The sequence below is a fragment of the Artemia franciscana genome, chromosome 6 (assembly GCF_032884065.1).
Source record: "Artemia franciscana chromosome 6, ASM3288406v1, whole genome shotgun sequence".
Lineage (NCBI taxonomy): Eukaryota > Metazoa > Arthropoda > Branchiopoda > Anostraca > Artemiidae > Artemia > Artemia franciscana.
This window is the reverse complement of record NC_088868.1, coordinates 12,712,350-12,739,572: the sequence shown is the minus strand read 5'-3', so window position 1 is coordinate 12,739,572 and position 27,223 is coordinate 12,712,350. Positions and strand designations below refer to the sequence as shown.

The 27,223-nt window shown below is 35.2% G+C and overlaps 1 protein-coding gene across 1 annotated transcript; it reads right to left on the bottom strand.

The window, feature by feature from the left end:
* LOC136028067 (GTP-binding nuclear protein Ran) lies at nt 1–26,050 on the bottom strand. Its single transcript, XM_065705671.1, has 5 exons — nt 25,947–26,050; nt 17,115–17,355; nt 14,279–14,467; nt 3,786–3,956; nt 1–265 (listed from the first exon to the last, which is right to left on the bottom strand). The coding sequence occupies exons 2-5, from the start codon at nt 17,349–17,351 to the stop codon at nt 221–223; spliced, it is 642 nt and encodes a 213-aa protein (XP_065561743.1). The 5' UTR covers nt 17,352–17,355; nt 25,947–26,050; the 3' UTR covers nt 1–220.
* Nucleotides 26,051–27,223: the final 1,173 nt, after the last annotated feature.

The window sequence follows — 27,223 nt, the reverse complement described above, 5'->3', positions numbered from 1 at the left end:
CTGAGTATACTTGTGATTTATTACAAATAATTTTATATATTTCAGGAAAAAAAGTTATGGAAATAAGGACATGTTTCTTTATTATATCACATGGAACATTCTGAACACTAAACAAGAAAACCTAGGAGTCAGACAGCATTCGCCATTTTTCAAGTCAAGTTATTTTGCAAAATAAAAATATTCAGCAGTCAATTGTCCAACAATAGCCGAGCACACATGCTTATAAATCTTCATCATCTTCCGGAAGAGCAACATTCTGAGCTTCCTGAAAAACAAACGAAATAATGAGTGATTTAAACTAATCTTATTAAAATTTCAGGAAAATATAACCTTAGACCTGCAAAACAAAAGAAGAAAGCACTAGCTTAAAAAGAACTTTTTTTTCGATTCCTATCCCTCCCCATAAGAAAACCCTCTGGCTGCTCTATGAGCCGACCAAGCGTGCAAAATTAGTTTTCAGAAACTCCCTCCTCACTAATTCTGGACACCTTGACACCTCACTGGACATAAGGAACCATGTTAAGAAAACAATTCTTCCTTAATATTATGCAGAATAACCATAGTTAACGCATTTTGCATGAATCTAACCTTTATCTTCACTTCTTTGTTAGTTTTGACTTTTACCAAATTTCTCAAAAAAAAACATGCGTTTAATGAGCATTTTTTCAAGTTTTAAACAGTACTGAAACTAATGCCATCTACAGGATCTGTTTACGGACGACACCGATTCTGGCCGCTTTTGTTAAACATCAAGTTTCTGGCCGTTTTAGTTAAACTCACTACTGCGACTTCTAGAGGCGTCTGTAAAAAAACATAACAAAAAAAAAAATGTAGATGACATTTGTTTCAGCACGAGCTTGAAAACTGAAAGTGCTTATTGAACCCATGCTTCTTTTTTTTGAAATTTGGTAGAAAAAGTGTAAAACAATGAAAGAAATGAAGATAAAGGCTAGCTTCATGCAAAATCTGTTAACTATGACTATTCTAAATATAATGAAGTAAGAATTGTTTTCTTAACATGTCTCCTTAAGTCCAATGAGGCATCGAGGCAAATACCCTGCTTTCTTGTATATTTCCAATATTTAACATGTTGGAAGAGCTACAAGCCAACATTTCAAAGTCAGCCCTCCTAAACTAGCCTGAAGCATGGCATTCTTTTTTGCCTGATTTGACAAATGTCTTCTATTGTTTTTCGATCATAAAACTAACATCAACCATGGCTTATAGTAAATTTACCCAAACGTTTAATTCAATAAAACTTATGATTGCGTCATTTCTCAAGAATGTTTTTTCAGTGTAAAAATACTACTTTTCCCAATATATTTTAATTAGGTGCAATCCTAGGGGAGCAACCAACTGAACTTCATAGCTACGCATCACATTCCTCCTCCTAATAATAGTAAAAACAAAAAAGCACAGCCTATAGCTTTGATGCTTGGTAAAGGGACTCCCTTTGCGAAAAAGTATGTAAATTTCTAAAATGAGAATATTAGATACGCCTTATCTTGGGATTGAACAAAAAAAATAATCAATATGGATTCAACCCTTGCCAAAAGACAGGAATATACAAAACTTAAGGAACACCCGCAAAAGTTTACTCTTTCTAGCAAAATAAATGATCTCACTAAATTTTTCTTCCTAAGCTGACCCCCCAGCCCTGAAAAGAAAATCCGAAAGTACTCAAGTAAGTGGATTTTTTGTTTAAGAGCTAATTCTTATTGGTAGTAAAAAGGCTAAGCCTAGGTCACTATACAGGAAAGAAATGATCCTCATTCCACAAGGCTTTTTCTTTTTCGTAAGACAGAAAACAATTGGTCTTTGTAATTACATGAGCATAAAAAATACAAAAATAATTAAATATTCTCATTGCTTTTATTTCATGATTTTGATTGGCAACAATATGTGGTGGTGTTAGGTTTTTGGTTTTCTCAGAGACGAAATATTAATTTCCTCTTTACACGCATCCCCATTCTCGCTGGCACAGCTTATCAGATTGTGAATCACTTTTGTTCATATTCATGGTAGCAGCTGAGTGTCCATCAGGTCTATATCTATACTATCTAGATACTATATACTATAGATCTATACTATATGTGACAGAACTTCTGTAAAAATCTACCCCCCTTCGTTAATAAACAAATGTTTCTCTTTTGAAATACTGACAATTTTACTCTTCCTGATTTCTTAATTCCAAGATTAATATATGACAACGAGCAAGACATGTCTTGAGTAAACCACTTTGTCTCAAATACAGACCATTGTTATCTTTCTGAACCATTATTCTTCAATTACAGAAATACCAGTTGAGAAGGAAATAATTAAATATGTGAAGTCTGCTATCATAAACAAGCGAAAATAATCATTTTTATACGATTCTCAATAAGCTATGCTAGCTTTGCCTCTGTCAGACTATCTGTCTTGACTTTAAATCAACTGTCTATCTGTCTTGACTCTTCCTGATTTCTCTTCCTGAATTTTACTCTTTACTTTGATACTGAATCTTCCTGAATGTTACTCTTCCTGATTTCTTAATTCCAAGATTAATATATGACAACGAGCAAGACATGTCTTGAGTAAACCACTTTGTCTCAAATACAGACCATTGTTATCTTTCTGAACCATTATTCTTCAATTACAGAAATACCAGTTGAGAAGGAAATAATTAAATATGTGAAGTCTGCTATCTTAAACAAGCGAAAATAATCATTTTTATACGATTCTCAATAAGCTATGCTAGCTTTGCCTCTGTCAGACTATCTGTCTTGACTTTAAATTAACTGTCTATCTGTCTTGACATTATCAAGACTATCTGTCTTGACTTTACATTAACTGTCTATCTGTCTTGACATTATCTGTGACATTATATTGACATTATCAAGACTATCTGTCTTGACATTAGCCATGACTCTGAACTATTTCATTACTTAAACCAAGTTGATACTGGAGTCCATTAGCCTTTAAATTTGATCAACTTGGCGGGAGTGATGAAAGATCTGAGAGCCAATGGTAATTAGAGTAAAGCCAAGACATATAGTCTCAGTGAGATGCATAGCTAGCATTTCAAAACTTTTCATTGTTTACCATTTTATCACTATATAATGACTCTCAGTAAAATAATATTCCTGGTCCTAATATTCTGGACTTATCCCTAATCGGAACTTATTTTCTTTCACACATCTTACATTTGCAATATTTTCACTGGCACATCCACAGAATGCGTCACCATAACGTTGAAATGTCCCTTCAATACTTTATTCTAAGAGAATGCTACAGAATAATTCCATTCTAGTAACTGTTTAGTATGACATTCATACACAAGTTTCTATTTATGAGTACTACAATGACTGCCTTGAATACTTTCTCAGTTATATAACGAATAAGCTGTGTAATAAGCTTCAAGGAATAAACAAAATTCTAATTATATGGGAATTAGGTTTATTTGTCATTTGTCAAAGTCACTGATAGAGCTGTTAGCTAAATATACCTTTGAAATAGATCGAAAGGGATTCTTGTAATATAATTTAGTTTTCTGTTAGTATGACATCTAGCTTTACTCATTATTGAAAGAAAAATTGGCTTCAGGACACAAAATGTCCAATCAATGATATACTTTTCCTCCTAATTCTTAAAAGCAATTACTAAAAAAATTCCTTTATTATTTCTTCTACTATATTAATTGTTTTTTTTTGGCCCCCTCCGCACTGTTGCAAAGTGAGCTTACAGCTGATAGATTTTATATTTGTTTCAAGATAAATTGTACTACTAGGAATCACAGTTAAACTTACCGCAAGTTCTCCTTCAATCTGTCGTTGCCAATTGGGATCCATCTGGACCTCAGGGGGTTGAAGAGCAGGCATGGCAACAAATTCCAAATTAGGATCACCAATTAGTTTCCTAGCAAGCCAAAGAAAAGGCTTCTCAAAATTGTAATTCGACTTCGCAGAGATGTCATAATACTATAACAAAAAAGGAAATTTAAGTTAAAATGAAAGAACCAAAGATAAAACAAAGCAAATAGGAGGAGAAAATTATCCTCCAATTTGGTAAAAATAATTATTATACCGTAGTGTATATTACTGGCGATATGCATCAAAATTATCCAAGACAAGAAGTCAGATGCAAACCCCCCAAACTTTTACATAAAATGTAATAGATTATACACTTTACTGAAAACATTGAACTTCCAAAAGAAAAGTGAAATCAGAAGAAGCTTAACTTGGCATACATACAGGAAGCAGAGTGGGGCTCTAGCCTCTCCCAATGTTGTCATTTTTATACTCTTCCCAATAATCACAACACTTATCAGTGAATTTTTGTCAAAAATTCGTGTAGAACTGGAAATTCTGAAAAAAAATTGTTCTGCAAAGACCTATGACAACCTAAGTTTTTGACTTTGGGATGTAAAAAAAAAAACACACCCAGGGACTAACATATAACAAATCCAATTATAAACGTTTTAGCAAGAACCCTTCTTGGTTTTTCCCTCCCTTCTCAGATTTACACAAATTCTGCGTCTAAGACCCTTTTTACTCGGTTGCAGCTAAGAATCAACACTGTTTCTGTTTTCAGAAAAACAGAAACGACAAAAAAAGAGAAGAAGAAACAAGTCTGTCAAAAACAGGTGACCTGTTCCTACGTTCTGTTCTGTTGTTGTTTTTTTCCTGAAAAACAAAAAACAGCTATTTTTAAATAAAAAAGCTTGCTACCTTAACAGCTTTTTTTCGTTTATCTTCCTCTATTTTAAGGTTTTGCAGCCTGTCATCTACGCTGGGCACGTTATATGCTGTTATTCCCAAGCTTGCATACAGAAACCACCTTGAAACCATCTCAAATCCATCTTATTTTTAATCAAATACATGTGCATACAATACGGCTCCGACTGCACAGGCGATTCTAAAACCTATTAGAGGACCTGGGCACAGCACGATTTCGTTCTTGCCACCTTAAGGTGTTGAACAGCAGAGTAAGAAATAAAAGAAAAAACTTTTCTTTCAAATACATAAGCACAACAGCTTTGAATAAAATTCAAGTTCTAACTTTGAACTTGTCAGATAGATATACTTTTGTTTTTGAGTGTTACATCAGTTGTTCTTGCACATTAGATTGCTTGTACTATCCATTCTAAAACACGAATTTCTTTGTTTTTTGGGGTGGGGACTGTATACTTCCGGTTAGCTTCGACCATGGTGATTTTTATTTTAGTTTCGACAACTGTGCCCTTTTTATTTCAATCCGATACCATCTTCCAGAGGTTTTAGGCTTTATTCAAAAATAAAGGAAATTTGTTGTTGTGCTAAGATTAACATTGAAGTTTAATGGAGGTAATAATTAACATTGCTGAATCAGCATCAAATGGTTTTGTACAGAATAGTTTTTCTAAAAACACAATCTTTTTCATTTTCGGTTACTATAGGCCGAGATATGATCTTCGATAGGGTGCAGCTACTGATGCATCCATAGTGTCTGGAATTCATTAAATAAACACTGATTAGTTACTAGAACCACCTTTTCTACTGACTTATACTGTAAAGACCTTTCTACTTCTTTACAAACTACCCAGCCATACCTATTTTGTACTAAGATCTAGGGTAACAATACCGTAAGCTTATGGTTCTGTTTTGGACCAGATTTAAAGTTAATATTGAGCTACAGGTTCCCAATCTCTGGAAGATGTCTTGTAGTTAGACTAGAGCTTCTTCTTAGCTGAAAAAGCATTGCTTACACGAGCTAGCTAAATAAAATAACAAGAGCTCATATGGCACTTGTGGCGAGGCCGGAAGAGCCAAGAGCTCATATGGTATGAGCTCTAGCAAAATACTAAGAATCAAAAGATTGATTTATAAGGAAAATCAGAGGCTTAATGCCGGTCGGGATTTAAAACAAGAGCTCTGAGACACGAGGTCATTCTAATTATCAAAATTCACCGACATATATACAAGCATAAAACACATTTAAATCCAACGACGTACAATCCAATATATTTCCCAACTAGCAAATATATTGGAAAATTTTCCATTATAACGGAAAATTTTCCATTATAACTGCAAATCCGAGCGTGATTAACAGTGAATAATCTGAAAGAACCTCAACACAACTATTCCATTTTAAGTCAAATTTTTACCCATTCGTAAGTTAAGAATACCTATTTTTTTTCTAATTTTTCCTCACCTTCAGCCCCCCAGATGGTCGAATAGGGGAAAACAACTTTATCCAGTCAATTTGTGCAGGTCCCTGACACGCAAACCAATTTTCATCGTCCTAGCACGTCCAAAAGCACCGAGCTTGCCAAAGCACTGGACCCCCCTAACTCCCCCAAAGAAAGCGGATCCAGGCCGGTTACTGTATCTACAACATTTGCTTATTCTACCCACCAAGTTTCATCCCGATCTCTCCACTCTTAAGAGTTTTCCAAGATTTCGGGTTTCCTCCTCCAACTCCCCCCAACGCCACCAGATCTGGTCGGGATTTCAAATAAGAGTGCTGAAACATGAGTTCCTTCTAAATAATTTCATTAAGACCCGGTAACCCGTTCTTCAGTTAAAAATACCTCAATTTTTCTAATTAACATCCCCCCCAACTCCCCCAAAGAGAGCGGATTCAGTCCGGTTATGTCAATCACGTATCTAGGACTTGTGTTTATTCTACCCACGAAGTTTCATCCCGATCTCTCCACACTATGCGTTTTCCAAGATTGCCCATTCCCTCCTCCAACTCCCCTGATATCACCAGATACGGTCAGAATTCAAAATAAGAGCTCTGAGACACGAGGTCCTTCTAAATGTCAAATTTCATTAAGATCCGATCACCCATTCGTACGTTAAAATATCTCTTTTTTTCAATTTTTCCTCTCCCTCCAGCCCCCCAGATGGTCGAATCGTGGAAACGACTGTTATCAAGTCAATTTGTACAGGTCCCTGACAGGCCTACCAATTTTCATCGTCCTAGCACATCCAGACGCACCGAACTCGCCAAAGTATTGGAAATCCCCCCAACTCCCCCAAAGAGAGCGGATCCATTCCAAATATGTCAATTACGTATCTAGAACTTCTGATTATTCTTTCCATCAAGTTTCATCCCAATCACTCCACTCTAAGCGTTTCCTAAGATTTCCAGTTTCCAAGATTTCTGTTCCCCCCTTCAACCCCCTATGTCCTCGGATCCGATTCGAATTGAAAATGGAGTATCTAAGACATAAGATCCCTGTATATATCAAGTTTCATTAAGATCCAATCACCCATTCGTGAGATAAAGATACCTCAATTTTCATATTTTCCAAGAATTCCAGTTTCCCCCTCCAACTCTCCCCAATGTCACCAGATCTGATCGGGATTTAAAATGAGAGCTCTTAAGCACAAGATCCTTCGTAAGTTACAAATACCTCATTTTTTCTAGTTTTTCCGAATTACAACCCCCCCCCCCAAAGAGAGCAGATCTGCCCCAGTTATGTCAATTACGTATCTAAGAGTTGTGCTTAAATTTCCCACCAATTTTCATCCTGATCCCTCCACTCTAAGAGTTTTCCAAGATTTTAGCCCCCCGCCCATGTCACCGGATCCAGTCGGGATTTAAAATAAGAGCTTTGAGACACGATATCCTTCTAAATATCAAATTTCATTAAGATCCGATCACCCGTTTGTAAGTTAAAAATACTTCATTTTTTCTAATTTTTCCGAATTAACCGTTCCCCACCAGATGGTCGAATCGGGGAAACGACTATTTCTAATTTAGTCTGGTCATGTTCTGATATACCTGCCAAATTTCATCATCCTAGCTTATGTGGAGAGACAGACCAACAGAATTTGCGATCGCTATATATCACTTGGTAAATACCAAGTGCCATAAAAACTATCTCTCTAGTGCTGCCTCCAGAGTTAGATGTAGTTTCAGCCCACTCACAACATGCACTTTCAGGGTTCGGACAGGTCGGTTTGTTTCAAATTATAGGCTCTCTCCTATTTATATAGGATTTCCTGAGCCCAAATATAGGATTCAAAAGTCTTCGGGATCAGATCGGTGGTAGATGGCGTGGGATATCTGGTCACGTAAATTCGCCGTTCCTGGGTTTCTGCATCTATTATTATTATTATTTTTTTTTTTATCAGATACACATACTGTGCCAACGATTGACTGATACAGGTAAAATACCTGGAAGAGACTTTTCTCTTTGCAAGAGACTGCTCCTTTCTCGCAGATTCCGCCATCTGCTCTCTTTCACTTGTTCTTTCACTTTCAGCCTTCTTCATTCTATCGGTCACTTCTTGAAGTAGAGTATCTTCTACTGTTCTCTGTTCTCTTTGCTCTGATACTCTAAGTTTTTCTTTTCGCTATCCAGGTCTTCAATTTCTTTCTTTTTGTCGTGGGCCTCCTGCAACTTCCACTTGTTGTCCTCTTCAAAAGCTTTTTTCTCCTTCTCGGATAGCTCTTCTTTTTTCTTATCATGCAGATATTGTTGATACCGAGACCGTGCAGAACATGCAAGACTCAACAGTTCTTTTGTAAAGAACTGTTAGTCTCAACGTGTCATATACCATGAGTCTCCCACCCAGAACGCGTTCAGACATTAATGCCTGGTCTTCACCGAGAATCCTACCAGAACGCGAGAACCCACACTCAACATCTGCACTGCCAGGCGAGAACGTCAACATTGCTTTGATAAGCTTGGTAAGTTCCGGGTACTTGCTGTCCCCGCGCTCATTCACCAGTCCAAAGTAATGGCTCCAAAAATGATCGATCCGAGTGATGTCCTCACGGAGTCCATTTTCCGTTCGCAAAAGCAGCCACTCAGCCTGGGCGACCTCTGAGCTTGCTCCAATCGCAATCTCGCGCGCCAAAGCCGCTATGTCTGCAATGCTTCTTGAATCCTTCATGTTAACCGGACTCAAAAAGCGTAAAGCCTCCAGAAAACCATCCTTTACCACAGGACATTTGTTCAAAATATGGAGAATGCCCGCAATAAAATGTTTTCGCACATTGACATAGAAAATGGCCTTGTCTTTCAGTGTTGCTTTCTCACGGAAAGCTCGTTCCACATTTTCTGAAACTATATGCTTTTCTGCAAATTTTTTAGCAAGGTTCAACATTTCTGGTGAGAAATTTTCAATCTCGGTCACGAAATCTGGAGTAAAGACCCGTCCGTAAAGCGTCACAACTAGTCTTTTGATCTGAGTTCGGCACATGAATGAGAGGCTCTTCTTTCTGGCACAGTTGGGTGAAACTTATGAACAGTTCTGCTGAGGCTAGAACAAACTCGAGTTGGGCCTTCATCGTCGCACTTCTGATATAAGCCACAATCTTCAGAAATTTGGGAGTGGACAGAAGTTTCTTCAGTTTTTTCTCTCTCGGCATGAAGTTCAGGAAGTACTCTAAGATTGCCGGCAACTGCTGCATGATTCTAGCAAGGGCACGTCCGATCGTCAGCCAGCGGCTTAAGACATGCTATATGAAAGCATTCTCTGGCACTATTACTTTCTTTTGGCACTTTCAATAGTCCTCACAACGTGAAGGCTAGCCGTCAAAAAATGAATGCACAAGAATAACAAAGTCGGAACTGTCTTCTCCGAACACCAGAAGACCTTTCAAGAAAGAGTTATGGATTATATGGAAGTTTCAAGTACCAATATTCAACATTCCCTTTCCCGTTACTTTCTTTTTTTGCACTCAAGTTGTTCCAAACGCTTTTGATGACGTTTGGTCCATCACTTCCAAGCATAATCAGTTTTTCAAGTGGCAGCTGATTCTGCTCAATGGCTGACATAATCTTCCTACACGGATCATCACTTATCGCGTGGCCCATAAAACTTGTGCATAAAAGTCTGCTCTGAATTTCGTTTCCATATGAGGACCAATATCGAACACGTATCTGCAACTCTTTCATACCAGCGTTGTTGGTTGTCTCGTCATATTTTAGTACAAGATATGACTGAATGTCCTTCACAAGCATTTGCTGACAGTAAGGATGCAGCGCATCGGTGATCAGATACATGAGTTTCTTCACACATAGGGGCATTTCGTTGGAGATCTTACCGGGGAACATCGCATGGAAGGTTACGACAATATGGTCTGAAGAGTTAGCTGACATGGAACTCTGTACCGTCTGAAGTGCCCATATTAACTCAGCTTTATAAGCGGCATCACGCTCACAAAACATGCTTGTACCAACTAACAGTTTATCCTTGGTTGTTTCATTCAACTCGAGATTGTCCATTCAGGTGAAGCTATAGTGGATGTAATTAAGCAGTAACTGCGGCTTTGTGTTCTACAGATCGCAGATGTTGGTTTACCCCTGAGCGACCCCAGCTGTGCAACCAAAATTTTTCAAGCAGAATTTGCAAAAGAACGATTACTGGTCGTTCCCAGTCTTACACCATTTGCCGATCTTTCTACCGCTGCAATCTGTCTTAGCAAGCCATGAACTATTAAACTTGGTAGGCCCCATACTTAATTACCAAGCATCAGCTACAAAATAGCATCCGAAGATTATAAGACCATAAAAAGAAAAAATATGGATATGTCCAAAACTGGGCCGCATTCGCATCAGCCTTTAAAATAGCGTTCAGGCAGGAAACGTATAAGTCGCAAGAACTCCAGTCTCATTAAGCAGATACTGCTAGCTTATATACTGATCTTTGTTCATTTCGGACAGGCCCAACATGACAAAAAACAAAACATACGCTACTAAGTCAACACAACAGCATAGCCCAGGCAGAAGCAGCTTACTAAGCCCAGTACAAAACATCAGTTAAGTTCAAACAACTCAACAGTTGTAATTAATTATCGATCTACACCGAAAGACTGCTCAATCTACAACAGAGTCAAAAGCAAAAAGAAAAGGACATCTTGATCTACTTAAAGAGAAGTGAAAATTGCAAATCATGAACAATGTTCTTAGTGGTCTTCAGTCGAAAATATAGGAATAATAGGATTTTAGCTAAAATATAGGCATTTTATGGGAGTGCATTAGAATATAGGAATTTATTGGAATTTATAGGCGAGTCCGAACGCTGCACTTTCTTCATCCAATTTGTCAGGGTCATCCATATCAGACGCGGTATTAGCAATATCCTCATCTATAACATCGGGTAGATCATCTTCGTCTGCATCAATCTCTTGTTCTTTACTATTGGTTACACAAAGGTGAAGGAGGTGACCGACATGAAGACCTTTCAATCCCTCCACTCGTTAAAAAAGTCCGACAAAAACAGAAACAGAGCTGATGATTAGTTGCAGCTGCCTCTGCAACGGTGACAACTTTGATGTGGGTTTTTAAGGAAGTTTTATACAAAGACTCCACAAAAAACTAATTACAATTTTTGTCGTAAAATAAATTTGCGTAACTAAATTCAAGAAAAAGTTAAATACAATTCTCCACACCTGTACCTAATTGCATTTGTAATTACTCCAAATCACGATTTTGCTTTCTTTTGAAACTACAAGATATATGCTTTGTATTTGCGCGCAACCATATAATACTACAACATGCTTCATTAGTTTGTGGCCAACCTTTTTTTTGTCTTCTACTGTTTAACTTAGTACTGGTAGCTGTTGTTTATCATATTCAGTCCCCAAGAGGTTTGATAAAATATTTTCCTTTAATGACGGGACAACTATTCAAAATCAGGAACATCAGACATTATCCCAGAATTAAAAACAAGACTTATTTTCTAATTATTAAAAGAATTCCCACGGGGGAGTGTCATTTCAAAAGAAAAGAAAAACTGTACTACAGGTTTCCATGTAGTGTGTAAATATACCCATTAGTAGACTTTTGGCAGGCCTGGTTGAAGAGCCTAGTTCCTCCAGCCCTACTTGATGTTAGGGAGTAACCTCTAATCGTTCCTCTAGTGGCCTGCTGCGTACATGTCCTCCCATTCTAGGATGTGACTCGTCTGGAGGACTCTTCTGTCATGTTCGTACGTTCTATGAAGCGTATTCTTTGATCTTCCTTGGGAATGGGTGCCTTCTGATTGCCAGTAGAGGAGCATTTTAGGAGGTCGGATTAGGCATACGGAGGATATACCCGAGGTATCGCCATCTTCGTTGCCTCACAACGGCGACTGGTTGAAAGAAAAGCTGATATCCTTAGTCAATCACTTCTTTTCTATGAATGATGTCAACCCTCTCTGAGTTATCCTACGTAAGTGACAAGAAAAAATCATTTTTGTCCAAGCTAATTAAACTACAATGCCAAATGAACCCTTTACATTAGGATTTATCACTGGTCCATCTTTTCAACAGTTTTTTTTTTTGACAAGGTAACATTTACAGCGTAATTTGAAAAGCACTAATGTTTGAACTATTAACAACAGCAGTTATACAGTAGTAATATAATAGTTAGCTTTATCTGTTGTAAGTCCCTTTCCTTTTTTTTTTGCAACATGAACTGAATTTAATTTTCTTAGAAAAATCGTACATCCTTAAACGACCAATATATATATATATATATATATATATATATATATATATATATATATATATATATATTCTCGAAAACAGCACAATAATCAAGAAAAAACACGACACGCAGAAAAAACTAAAGAAAAAAACAAGAAACGCAAAAAAAAAATTTACACAAAAAGGTTATTTTCTTATTTGAATTGCATTTCTGCGGAGGAAGTGGGTATCTTTGCTTCACTAAGTGAAGTCCTCACCTCTGGTACTGTAGATACAAAGGGACATGTGCTGACACTTCTTGTTAAAATAGAGGGGATCGGGATTGTTAAAATCCAAAATATATGGAGGATATTAGAGAAGTTTGAACATTCAAGTCCATCCTCCCCTGTACACATAACTGTGTGTTTAATAACCAATTTGATCTGACAAGAAAGAGCTATATCAGATTCCTGCTTAAGTTGCTGTTCCTAGTTGCTTTAAGGTCAACTTCAACAGATTTCATTGACCACTGTATGGTCTATTTAACTTGAATTCTATTACAGCCAATGATAATTTAAACTGATTTTTGAAATCCTTTTCTTGGAGTTTGCCTTCCATTTTTTTTCTTATAGTAATCTGGTCGAATCCACTTTGTTATTTTGAATTTTATCCAATCTTAATTTCCTTGCACTTTTTAATATCCATTTCTTTTCTTTCTCTTCTTCTTTTTAATTTTTTGCATAATTGTACCAGTTTTTCAATGACTATTTACTTTTTATTTGATTGGATTGTTTTCCTGCTTTCTAATTCTTTGACAGGGATTCATAATGTTTTAAATAATATGAAGCATACAAGAATTAACCGGATAATAAAGATAAAATCCAAACTGTGACCAAATCTGAGAAGAAAACACAAGATATGGGCATACATAAATTCCTTATAAAAGAAAATTTGTTCAAGAAAATTCTGCCATGAACCCCAACAGCTCAGAATATTCATACATTTTTGATCAGCTGTAAAACTTTACTATATGATAGGCCATTAATATACACATTAAAGCCAACATGGGGCCTGACTAAAGCCTTACTCTGCCATATCAGTAAGTTTGCAAAATAAATGTGTTCCTAATATATATGCAACATAATTAATACAAATGCAATAGAATTTATAATTCATAATTGTGTCTCATTAACCTGTAAGATTTTGGTTGGATTTGGGGTTGGGTGACCTCTTTTCGTATTGTTGCAAGTATTTATATTTTTCATTTTTAATAAATTCCCATTTATACATCGATTGTGGCAGAGGAGAGTGCCAATATAAACAATTACTTCAGTTTTTCTAAAGTTACAGTCAGTTGCGGGAGTGTTTGTTTTAAAATGTGAGTTTTTTGTTTCTTATATATTTGATTGTTTATATTTTTATGTTGGTTTAGTTGTCGTGGCATTTTTATAATGTCTTAAAAATAGTCTTAAATTGTTGTAATTTTCTCCTTTTTTGTTTTTTTTTTTTTTTTCCGTTGAGAAAGGCTCCCGGACGTGGGGCCGAAATATTCGGAGTATTTTTATTTTTTGGTTAGCTAAAGTGTAGTTTTTTATTTTATTTTGTTGTCACTGCTTTATAAGAAATTAAACCCGTTTTTTCTTCAATTATTTTTTTTCGCAAACTCTTCAATAGCTTGGTTCCACTCTAAACATATCCGACATATATATACATATATATATATATATATATATATATATATATATATATATATATATATATACACATTTAAGCATAAAAAAATAAAAAAACTATAAAATTTTTTTTTGCACTTCCAAAAGCAAAGCTCTAGGCAATAAAAAAGAGGTAGTGAATAGTATAAACAAACAAAACAAAATATGCAATTAGTTTGAAGAGAAAAAATACTTACTTGAAGGTTCTTCTTTCGGTGAAATACAATAGACTTGGCTTTAACTTTCCTATCTTTAATGTCAACTTTGTTACCGCACAGAACAATTGGAATATTTTCACAAACTCGAACTAAGTCTCTGTGCCAGTTCGGGACATTCTTATATGTGACCCTTGAAGTTACGTCAAACATTACGATGGCACATTGTCCCTAAGAAAAGACCGAAATTAATAATCAAGGAAGTTTACAAAAAAAATTGAAAAGTCAAAAACTAAAAAATGGATTCGGGCTAATATAATTTCTGAATATTTGATCCATAATTTCCATTAGCTTCCTATAATCTTTTATATTTTTAGTACATAATCAAAATTTCCATAAACGAAATAATTTTTGAGGCAAAATGGGATGGCTGAATAAAACTAAGGTAGATTCCATCCATTCCCTGATGTTCAGGTGTGGATACAATGATAACTAAAGAATTATTTCCAACAGAAATGAGGGAAAAAAACCCACAAGCAGCCTTAGATTTTTTCTCAATTGTATAAATTTTTCACCTTTTGGACCAAAGGTCCAGGTGTCAGACCTCTAAGGTTCTGACCCTAAACTGTATGAAAACTCACAAAATGTTTACTAAAAAACAAAAAAGACTAAATTTCAAAAAGTGGAGGGATTTCAAAAAAGCGGATTCACAAAGACAAATTGTTGTATTTCTATATAATATTATATATTCCACACTATGTAAAAACGGGGTTTCACTTCTGAGTGTCCTCAAATTTTATTTATTCAATTTTACACTGAACTTACAGAAAAACACAGGAAGCCACAAACAAGCCTGTTAATTTATCAGAATACAATCAAAATAAAACAGGTAATAAATGAATTCTCTTAGCCGATTTTTTTATGCTTCAATTCTTTTAGATAGGTCATGGTCTTTATGAAGTACTCCTACTTCATGATCTTGGCTGTAGCAAATTTCAATCCTACAAAACAGGGGTTTGTTTTAAAAAAAATTATTCCGAAGCATCTATAGCCTAGGTTTACATAAGCATTATTTTTCATTAAACTCTAGACCACTCGCTATATCTAGATAATATTAATTCGTAATACATTATATCACAGTATAAAATTTTATCAAACTGACCATGTGTAAATTAGGAGGTAACTATAAACTAATATTTATTTACTTTCTATTAGAAATTTCCTGGCTCCAGATACAGAACATCAGGGACATTGCTGGTGTGACACACTCAGATTTTCTTATCAAAACGGTGATCATTTCATTATATGTGTTCAAGCTGTAGAGGATGGACTGATAAAATCAAATAAAAAAATGTCATTAAAAAATTATCTTTCTATGGCTTTTACTCCTTTTCACAAATTACATATTTTAAAATGCTTCCCTTTATTATTATCACTGTTCTGTCTTTTTAGACATGAAATTGAATTCAGCAGAAATAGCATGTGAATGTTTCAAAACAAAATATCATATCTTGCCATAAAGGACAGACTGGGATGATCCATAATAATTTTCAGTAAATCTGTTTTTAATACTTTGAAATTAAGAGAATATCTTTCAATTTTACTTTTTGATGCTGAGTTTGCCAAACATAGCCCCAAACTAAAGCAATATGGCATAGAAAAGTAATATCTTCTGCTGTATTTATTTTAATTTGCCCAGGTTTTTATTCAAACCCTTACTTGCTTTACATTATTTTTTTTTTCATATATATATATATATATATATATATATATATATATATATATATATATATATATATATATAGAAGCTGCCTGTGTGTCTGTCGAGTGACGTCATGTTTGTGTGTCGACTGACGTCATGTTTGTCGACTGACGAAATTACAGACCGGGACATCAGGACACAAATGACGACCAGGACACAGGGATTATAAATGACGACCAGGACACTCAAAGAGAAAGCAACCGGGACAGAAGGAATGTTCGATTAGCAATCACCATCAACAAAGTACCAGGACACAGGGAATATAAATGACAACCAGGACACTCAAAGAGAAATTACAGACCAGGACACAGGGAATATAAATGACGACCGCGACACTCAAAGAGAAATTACAGACCGGGACACAAATGACGACTGGGCACAGGGAAACAACAACAACGGGGACGCCAGGGGATATATAAATGACGACGGGGACACAGTGAATGTTTGATTAACAATCACCATCAACAAAGCTCAAGGGCAATCATTAGAATAATGAGGTATAGATCTGAATACAGATTGTTTTTCCCATGGACAATTATATGTTGCATGTTCAAGAGTCGGTAAACCTCACAATCTATTTATATGCACAGACAATGGGACAGCCAAGAATGTTGTATATTCGCAAGTTTTACATAGTTAAAAAAAATATATATATCTATCTATATTGACAGGTGGGACAAAGGGACACAACTACAATGGCGCGTAACGACTTACGCGCGCAGGGGGGCTTGGGGGAGAGGGGGCCCGAAGCGCCCCCACCAACTAGGTGTTGGGGTGGCGCAAAGCCCCACCCCAACAGCTAGTATATATATATATATATATATATATATATATATATATATATATATATAGCTTAACTACTGTTTTCTTCATCTATTGATAAGATAAGGTTCAACAGAAAAACAAAACATCCAGCATCAAATACCAACCCCACAAGACTGATATTGTTTATTTAGTTTTATTGCGTTTATTTATAGATCATTTACAATATTTTTTATGCTATGATTCTAAAGCTTAAGGACCATCTTTTGTCCCTGTATTGATTAATAAGGGGCCAGAAATGTCAAACTATCTAGCATAGACACATACACAGGTATTAACACAAAAACAACATACCTGAATATAATAACCATCTCTAAGTCCACCAAATTTTTCTTGTCCAGCTGTGTCCCATACATTGAATCTGATTGCACCTCTATTTGTGTGAAAAACTAGTGGATGGACTTCAACACCTAATGTGGCAACATACTTCTTCTCAAATTCACCTGTCAAGTGCCTCTTCACAAAAGTCGTTTTCCCAGTGCCTCCATCCCCAACCAGGACCAATTTAAAAGTAGGCATATCATCAGCCATTTTGCTATAAAAAGAAATCAATTGGAGCAAAAATGATTTTATTAGTTAAATTATTTTAGTACAAAGTGAATTTGGATTGTACAGCAATGCTTTCAGCTATTACAGAGAAAAGATTGTACTGAACCAGTGACCATAGAATATTGAAAGTGCTCTTTCCAACATAAATCACAATGTGTAGTGCCTTTTTCAGCATCAAAAGAGATCACAGAGCAGATAAGAGGTGTTTTCTGACATTATCTTAAATTACCTTAAATCACATTGTCCAGCAACTAAGGTAAGTCCTGTGATGGCGCAAGTGACTGATGGCAATGACTCAAATTGCATGCATCCCACTTTGTCTTCTATGGCTGCATCTGCCAGTCATGATCAACTCCATATTCGAATGCATTGGTGGTAGGGGCTGTCACCATTTCATCAGCCAATGAATTCCAGTAGGACAAATTTCTATTGGAGAAGAAGTGATTTGCTTTATGTATCTGATTCTCCAACATCGTTTTAATGGATCGCCTGTAGTCTTCTGCTGGGTGTTGGCATTATAAATATGAAGCATAATGCAGGGTGGGGACAAGCAGAGCTGTTCCTAGGATTGGTGGCACATGGGGAAATTAATTATAATCCCCCCCTACTTACTCAAATATAAGCAAAAGCCAAATCAAAATGAAAGGTTTGATCAAAGTGGACAACTCCTCAGTAGCAGCACCCCCTCCCCAAGCCAGAGCATATCCTCCCCTTATCAGCTCTGTGGACAAGTTATGTTAACCTTCTCTGTGTATTCTCTATAGTCCTAGCATCCATTTTATATTTCAGCACCACTACATACAGTTTCTTTACCACACATGGTTTTCTTGTACTGAACATGTACTTAATAAGCCCAAGGGCTAGGTTAGATTTAGCAACCAGTGTCCACATGCAGCTATGACATTTCTATTAATTAATAATAATTCCTAAGTCCTTCTCTTTACTTACTACTTCTAGTTGTTAATCTTTAATATATTAAGTGTAATGAGGATTATTGTATCCAAGTTGTATCCAAGATACAAAACTTGGCAATTTGAACTATTAAATTGCAGGATTCAAGCTCTATAACATGTTTCCAGACAATACAAGTTTTGCTGTAAGTAAAATATCTCATTTTCAGTTTCCACAGTAGGCCTACCAAACAGTTTAGAATCATTAGCATATAAGATAAGCAAGTTTTTCAGGTTATTTCTGTAGTCTTTTTTATTTACATGCTGAACAGAGTTGGTCCCAAGAATTCCTACAAGGACAACACTGATGACAGGAGACATGGTTAAATAGATAATGTTGCCATCATCATCATAAAATTCTTAACATTCCAGAAAAAAGTCTGAATCTATGAAAAAACCTCTTCTACTATTTGATAGGCTCTTAATTTCAGATTCTAGTCATAGTTTTCTACTTTCTCAAGTGCTTTTGCCTGATAAAGCAGGGGAATGTGTACAGGTTAACCAGTTTCCATAAGTATCATAAGAGGGTAAAATTTTAGTTTAGCTACTTTTTGCTATCTTGGAGAGGGATAAAGTTAGGAAAATGAAACTTTCAGGGATAGTTCTACAGACTAAAAGATGTCTGGGGAAGGTATTTTGAAGTAACTATCTTTACTCTTTCTCCCTATAGAGGACCATAACCTTTGATAGCTTTTAAAAATCTTTGTGTTATAAAAGTGAAACCTTGCCAAATAGATCTCCTGCTTAAATGAAATACAACAGAACTGTTTTCAGCTTAAAAACTCTGCTCAATCCCAATTTATGAGGTTTCAAAGGTCAACAAATACATTTCCTAAACTTTGAAAACAAGAGCTAAGAGCTCATATGGCACTTGTCACAAGGTCAGAGGAGCCAAGAGCTAATATTGCATGAGCTCTAGCAAAATTTTAAGGATCAATAGATTGCTTTAAAAGGAAAACCAGATGCTTAATGACAGTCAGGATTAAAAATAAGAGCTCTGAGCCATGAGGTCCTTCTAGATGTCAAAATCCATTAAGATCCAATCACCCACTCATAAGTTAAAAATACCTCAATTTTTCTATTTTTTCCTCTCCCTTAAGCCCCCCAGATGGTTGAATCAGGGAAAATAATTTTATAAAGTCAATTTGTGCAGCTCCCTGACACACCTACCAATTTTCCATCATCCTAGCACATCTAGAAGCGCCAAACTCGCCAAAGCAATGAATCCCACCCCCTAACTCCCCCAAAAAGAGTGGATTCATTCCAGTTACATCAATCACGAATCTACAACATTTACAAGCATTCTCCAAGATTTCCTGTTTCCCCCTCCAACTCCCCCAATCTCAACAGATCTGGTCAGGATTTGAAATAAGAGCTCTGAGACATGAGTTCCTTCTAAATATCAAATTTCATTAAGATCTGTTAATCTGTTCTTAAGTTAAAAATACCTCAATTTTTCTAATTTTTCCAAATTAACAACCTGCAGCTCACCCAAAGAGAATGGATCCATTCCAATTATGTCAATCATGTTTCTATAACTTGTGCTTATTCTTTCCATAGAGTTTCATCCTCATCTCTCCACTCTTAAGTGTTTTCCAAGATTTCTGGTTTCCCCCTCCAACTCCCCCCAATGTCACTGGATCTGGTCGGGATTTAAAATAAGAGTTTCAAAGCACAAGATCCTTCTAAATATCAAATTTCTTTAAGATCTGATCACCCATTGGTAAGTTACAAATACCTAATTTTTCTAGTTTTTCTTAATTACCTCCCCCCCCCCCCAACTCCATCAAAGAGAGTGGATATGGTCTGGTTATGCAAGTCACTTATCTTGGACTTCTGCTTATTCTTCCCACCAAGTTTTTCCCAACCCACTTTGAGCATTTCTCAAGATTTCTGCCCCCCCCCCAAATGACACTGGATCTAGTTGGGATTTAAAATAAGAGATCTGAGTTATGAGGTCCTTCTAAATATGAAATTTCATAAAGATCTAATCAATTCTTTGTAAGTTAAAAATACCTCATTTGTTCTAATGTTTCCCCCAACAAGAGTGGATCCGTTCCAGTTATGTCAATCATGTATCTAGGACTTGTGCTTATTATTCCCACCAAGTTTCAACCAGATCCCTCCACTCTAAGCATTTTCCAAAATTTTAGGTCTCTCCCCCAACTCCCGCCAACATCACCAGATCCAGTCGGGATTTAAAATAAGAACTCTGAGACACAATTTCCTTCCTAACATCAAATTTCATTAAGATCTGATTATTCCTTTGCAAGTTAAAAATACTTCATTTTTCTAATTTTTCAGAATTAACCCCACCAATTTTTTCCCACCAAGTTTCATCCCAATCCATTGGCTCTAAGCATTTTCCAAGATTTTAGGTTTCCCCACCCCCAACTCCCCCTAATGTCACCTGATCCAGTCGGGATTTAAAATAAAAGCTGCAAGACACAATATCCTTTCCAACATCAAATTTCATTAAGATCCGATCATCCATTTGTAAGTTAAAAATACCTCCTTTTTTCTAATTTTTCCAATTTAACCATCCCCCCCTCAGATGGTTGAATCAGGAAAATGGAAATTTCTAATTTAATCTGGTCTGGTTCCTGATACACCTGCCAAATTTCATTGTCCTAGCTTACCTGGAAGTGCCTAAAGTAGCAAAACCAGGACTGACAGACCAACAGAATTTACAATTGCTATATGTCACTTGGTTAATACCAAGTGCCATAAAAACCTATTGATATGGCTGAAAATTCTACTGAAATAACAGGAATTGCATTTTCACAACTAAAACTAGAGAAAAGGAAACTGATAACTGAAAATCAAGGTAAAATATTGTTTGGTAAAAATTTCAATAGGTCAATTAGGCAAATTTCTAAGACTTGGAAATCAGATGAGGGTTAACATGGAGTTAATTTTTTTTTTGTTCATATTATTGACTTACAAATAAAGTGAACATACCACCACTTGAATCCCTTTTTTATGCTCTTTACAAAAATAATAATTGCTTCTATTGCAAGTTCAAATTTAAGGCCTTTTTAAGCTCTTGAAAATGAACAAGATATTTCTAGTTTTTGGGTATTAAAAAGGCTTAAAACATCAGTTTTCAAACTTACTGTTTCATTATAGATCCATTTTTTTAATGTTACATAATCCATAAGCACTAATTTTCCATGATTAAGTTGGATAAATAAAATTTGCACAATTATGCCATTATTTCCTTCTTCCTTGATGAAGTTAATATTAAGCCAAGATTGGTAATTATTTTTATAATAACTTAAGGTTGATATATATATATATATATATATATATATATATATATATATATATATATATATATATATATATATATATATATATATATATATATATATATATATGCTGTCTTCTAATGGCACCAGGTTTCCACCAAACAAAGCCACTATGTTCATTACATTCTATTTGACTGACATATGGGAGCATCATTTGACAATGCCAGAACTGAGGATTAGCCCAAGAACAAGTGTGGACTGGAGGTCAATGTGCAGTGAGGTGCTTGATCATTGGGTAGGACACCAGGAGCCAATAAGAGGTGAGGGTTTTGTTGTTGAAATAGACAATAGTGTTTTGGCCAAACAGAAGTATATAAGGGGAAAATTTATAATTCTTCTCTTAGATGGTGGTGACACTCTGAGAATGGATAAAGAAACTCTAATCCCTCTCATTCAAAGACACATAAGGCCAGGTTGAATAGTTAGGAGTGACTTTTGGGCAGCATACTCTAGTCTGTCAGAACTTGGCTTTAATCACCACCAGATAAATCACCAACCCTAAGGATGTGACCATCCACACCCTAAGTATTGAGATGCTATGGTGCTCTCTGAAGTAAAATTGCAAAAGGTCAGGGATGAAGAGTCTGTACTTGAGGCAGTAAATTGCTAGATTTTGCTTTCTCAACATCTATGAGCCAGAACTTTGACTGCATTATTTTTTAATTGAAACTAAAAAACTTCACCCTCTAGGTCAGAGCCTACACCTTCTACAGTAGTAGAGGCTGAAGCCAACCAAGGAGCATATTTGGTAAATTTTGTTGATTATATTGTTGACTTACAAATAAAGTGAGCATACCACTCAATGCCATTTTTAAGCTCTTTATGAACATAATGATTGCTTCTATTGCAAATTTAAGTCCTTTTTGAGCTCTTGAAAATGACCAATACATTTCTATGTGTAGGGTATAAAAAAGGCATAAAACATTGGTTTCAAATATAAAACAAACAACCTGACCTAACCTTTTAAAACAAATAAAATTTGCAATAGAAGCAATTATTATGTTCATTAAAAGCTTAAAAAAAAGCATGGAATGGTATGTTCACTTTATTTGTAAGTGAGGGTTCAGATGAAGGGAATATGTGGTTGGTTTCAGTTTGCAAGATTGTTTAACTGCAACAATAAAGGCAATTATCTTTCTTCTTTACTTACAAAATTATTGTTTAATTACCTTTTTTCAGGTTTTCATGTTTTTCTGTGTTAACAAGTGTAATATTGGACAAATTTTGGCACAGAAAAAATGTAGTATATTATTTTGTCAAAACCATATACCTTAATTGAACATTCAAAGTCAAGGAAGAAGGAAAGAGTATAATATTGCATAATTTATTTATCTAATTTAAATGAGAAAAATCAGAGCTTTTGGCTAATACAACATTAAAAAAATGGATTTATAATGAAACAGTAAGTATAAAACCAATGTTTTGAGCAAATTATATATACATAACCTAGAAATATTTTGGTCTTTGTCTAGGGCTCAAAAAAGGACTTCAATTTGAATTTATAATAGAAACAGTTATTATATTTGCAGAGACCATAAAAAGAACAGTATGAACAGCAAAAAATTTACCAATTTCGTAAATTGGCTTATATTTTGATTCAACATATAGGCTAGAAGACTCCATAACTGGCTTCAGGATAAGCACATTCTGCCTGCTTACTTGGATTCTCTTTTGAATACAGGCTAATTATCAATTCACTAGTTAATGCAGGGGTAAAGTATGTTCATCTCTTTTTTCCAAATTTTTGTTAATTAATGTGACTGGATTTGCCTAAGGAATAAAATTAGATTGGAAAACTAGAAATACAGCTTAGCCTAGCATTCAGTTCCCATGAAATGCTCTTCCCAGATCCTCTCACCACCAACATCAGTATGTTCCAGTTGGTCTCCTTACCTTCAAATGTGCTAGATAGACTGGACTAGCTCTAAGCTATGCAAAGGATTCCTGGCTATACAAGTCCTTTGAATTGGCTTTATTTGGTATTAGGGATCAACTATACAGGCAGTAAAAGCACACTAAAACTCCCAAACCTGCAAATCATTGTCAGCACTTAGTATGCCTATAGCCTGGGACAAGATCTAGTCCATCAGGGGTTCTAGTAATGCAACTGTGATGGTAGAGACTGTATTGTGGCAGTAAACATGAAACAGTTTAAATTATGCTACTGACTTGGGAATAAGGTGAGTATAATTCCTGACATGCTAGTTTTGCTATCTTGGAAAAGGGTTAGGTTGAGAAAACAAAACTTCCATTAATGAATACATGGTCAAGACATAGGCTACTGGGGGAAGACCTAAGTTTTTGAAATTTGTTGAATTCTGACAAAATTGACTTACCAATAAAGTGAACACACCACTGATGCCTTTTCTTATGCTCTTGAAAACATAATATTCACTCCTATTGTAAATTCAAATTTAAGCATTTTTTTAGCTCTTAAAAATGACCAAAATATGAGGTATAATAAAAAAGGCTTAAAACATTGTAATAAAAGGTATAATAAAAGGCTTAAAACTTTGAACATGCCACTTGATGCTTTTTATGTTCTTTATGAATATAATAATTGCTTCTATGGTAAAATTCTAGTTAAGTGACTTCTTGCTATCTCAGAAAGGGGTTAGGTTAGGAAAATGAAACTTTTGGGAATAGGTCTACAGACTAAAGTATATGCCAGGAAGGTATTTTAAAGCACCCATCTCCACTCCTTCTCCCTCTAGAGGGCCCTGAAATTTCCATATGTGACAGGTCTATACCTATTGAAATTTTGACAAAACAACATTTTACCTTACTTTTCAGTTACCAGTTGCTTTTTCTCTCCCTTTAGTTCTGAAAATGCAATTCCTGTTATTTGAGTAGAATTCTGAGCCATATCAATGTTTTTTTCTTCTTCAAAATTTAGAAAATGTATTTGCAAATCTTTAAAACCTTATAAATTGGGACTGAGCAGTTGTGAAGCTGAAAACAATTTTGTTGTACTTCATTCAAGCAGAAGATTCTATTTTGCAAGGTTTCACTTTATAGCATACATATTTTTAAAGGCCATCAAAGGTCAGGGCCCTCAAGAGGGAGAAGGTGTGGAGGTAGGTACTTTGAGATACCTTCCTGGGACAAACTTTAGCCTATAGACCCATCCCTAAAAGTTTTATTTTTCTAACCTAACCCCTTTCCAAGATAGCAAGAAGTCACTTAACTAGAATTTTACTGCTTTTATTAAAAATTCAAATTTAAGCACTTAAAATAGACAAATTTTCAATTAAAGTATAAGATATCAGTTGTTTCTGACAAAATAGTACTATACTTTCTCAGCACTGCTCTCTTGGTTATTTCCAAGAAAATAATACTACACTTTCTTAGTGCCAAAATTATTTACAGTTAGGTCAAAAACTGCTTAATTTTGAATTTGCATACAGCATAAAAAAGGCACCAAGTTTTATGTAGACTTTATTGGTGAGTCAATTATATGAACTTCAATACATTTACCTTTTTCTGGCCCTGGACTTACCTCTGAAAGTTTCATTTCATAAAGTAGCTAAACTTGAATTTTACCAAAAATAGTATCATAAGAATAGTTCAAGTTAGTTTCAACAAATCTGCCTTTACAAAGACCATTGTTGACTGTCAATATATAATCTGTAATTTTAAAATAAGTCCATATATCATTATTGACAATAGCCTAACTTATATGCAAATCATTCTGGTAATTTTGAAAATCACTTAGGAGGACTAAATATTCTGTAATATTTGGCATAATCCTTGTTTCCTTTCATAAAGACATGTTTTATGTGTAAAAGCTTCTAATCTCAGAATAGACCTTGCTCTTCCTTTCTCTTGACATGTACAACTTGAATACACTAGCCTATTTCTAAAACTAGGCTCAAAGATAACATAGAACTAGGGCTAATTTAAGTCTTTTTCAGAAAAATTAGACAAATTAACAGTAGAACAATCTATTTTTAGGTGCTAGGAGATATCTTGCTTATTTAACTGTTGAATGACAATCTGATGTCTGAGTGGCCTACTGGGTATCTAACCAGTTCTTTGTTTAAGGACAGCTAACCTATGTCTTCATATTTCAAATTAGGATAAAAAATGACACATTCACTGAAGGGTTAATATTTAAGTTCGAATATTATCGAGAAAATGAAACTTTAGCCAAGTTATTGAGAACTAGGCACTGCAAACCATTCTAGAATCATCCCAGGCAACTCTCCAAGCGTTCAGCCTGCTCAGGGTTAGCAAAGAGACTCTTGTTCACTTATGTCGTAAGAAAAACATAAAAGCTACCCAAACGCTGGTCTTTCAATGGTGAAAATGGTTACCTATAATTTACTGTATTCAAAGTCTTCAAATAGAAAACACGTTAGTAATGGCGGGATAGTGAAGAAAGGACGGTACAACTCCGATGAAAAAGATGAAAATTAATTCAGTAACAATTACGCAATATTAGATGTCGTTGCAAATTCTTGCAAGACCAAAAATGTTCATAGAATCTTCATTGCGCCAAATAAGGAGTAGGGGGATTGGCGTAGTATCAGTTATGGACTTTATAATCTGAGAAATAAAGCACACTCCAGAGAGTAGATATAAAAAATAAAAGGAATTTAATGTCATAAGATGGGGGGTGGGGGCAAATTTCCCCGACCCGCTGCCCAGGCCTAGAACCAGCACTGGATTGATATCCCTGTATATTATGAAAAATATTTCGTTTCGGCATACTAATTGAAAAGTGCCTGTTTTGGGGATAATTTCACAAAAAAATGAGAAACGACAAAATTACACCCTCAGGATTTTGAAAAATACATTTGTGTCCATCTATGTTTTCATGAATTGGCACAACACGGTAAAAAAAAATTCTTTTAATTACATATAAGCTGCACTTAGGCCGTTAAAATTTCTTTTTTATCTTAATTACTCAACAATTTTTGGCTCATCTAACAAACAAGTGTTATTCTTTACTGAAGCTTTTTTTTTTAAAGAAAGAAACTCTCCTTTTTCTAAATTCGAATACAAAATTGAAAAATAAAGAATGTTTGAGTTTTCAGGTTTCATGGAAAAATTTTGATGCCAATCTTCTGGACTGATAATTTTTGATGAGTATTTTCATGTACATTCATTATTTAAAATGGTCCAATTATGTTTTAATTTAGAAAGCATTAATTTTGTTCAAATACAAATATCACATTACAATGTTTTTGGAAAAGGGTATTACTAATAGGCTTTTCTTCTGTATTTTAAAGTGCGAAGCTGAATTCATACTTACATATTTGTAATCTCGTGTCAAAAAAGTATTGCTTTCATATTAAAAAAAGAATCGGAAGATTTATTTTGTTTTTCATTCGGAAACGACAAGTCTCGAGAAATAAAGCTTGATTTATGCCGAGTCCCAGCTTCGTTTATTTTATTTTTGACAAATTCAAATTTACAAAGACCATGGATGTGTGAGTTAAAACAATTTCTTTTTAAGTGTCAACTTCCTAACATGGTAGTTGACTAATGTTCACACTTGTTTAGGCACCGAGAGAATAGAATTTTGCTGACAATAACTTATATGCTTCCGCCACGTAATGTAGTTTCTAAATTAGAGACAAGAAAATGA

Bases quoted from the DNA above. Each gene is read 5' to 3' on its own strand.
- LOC136028067 (XM_065705671.1), bottom strand. From the start codon at position 17,351: ATGGCTGATGATATGCCTACTTTTAAATTGGTCCTGGTTGGGGATGGA. The intron at 3,957-14,278 runs GTAAGTATTTTT...TTTTTGTTATAG, and splicing joins ACCGAAAGAAGAACCTTCAA to TATTATGACATCTCTGCGAA. The intron at 266-3,785 runs GTAAGTTTAACT...TTTGTTTTTCAG, and splicing joins AGATTGAAGGAGAACTTGCG to GAAGCTCAGAATGTTGCTCT.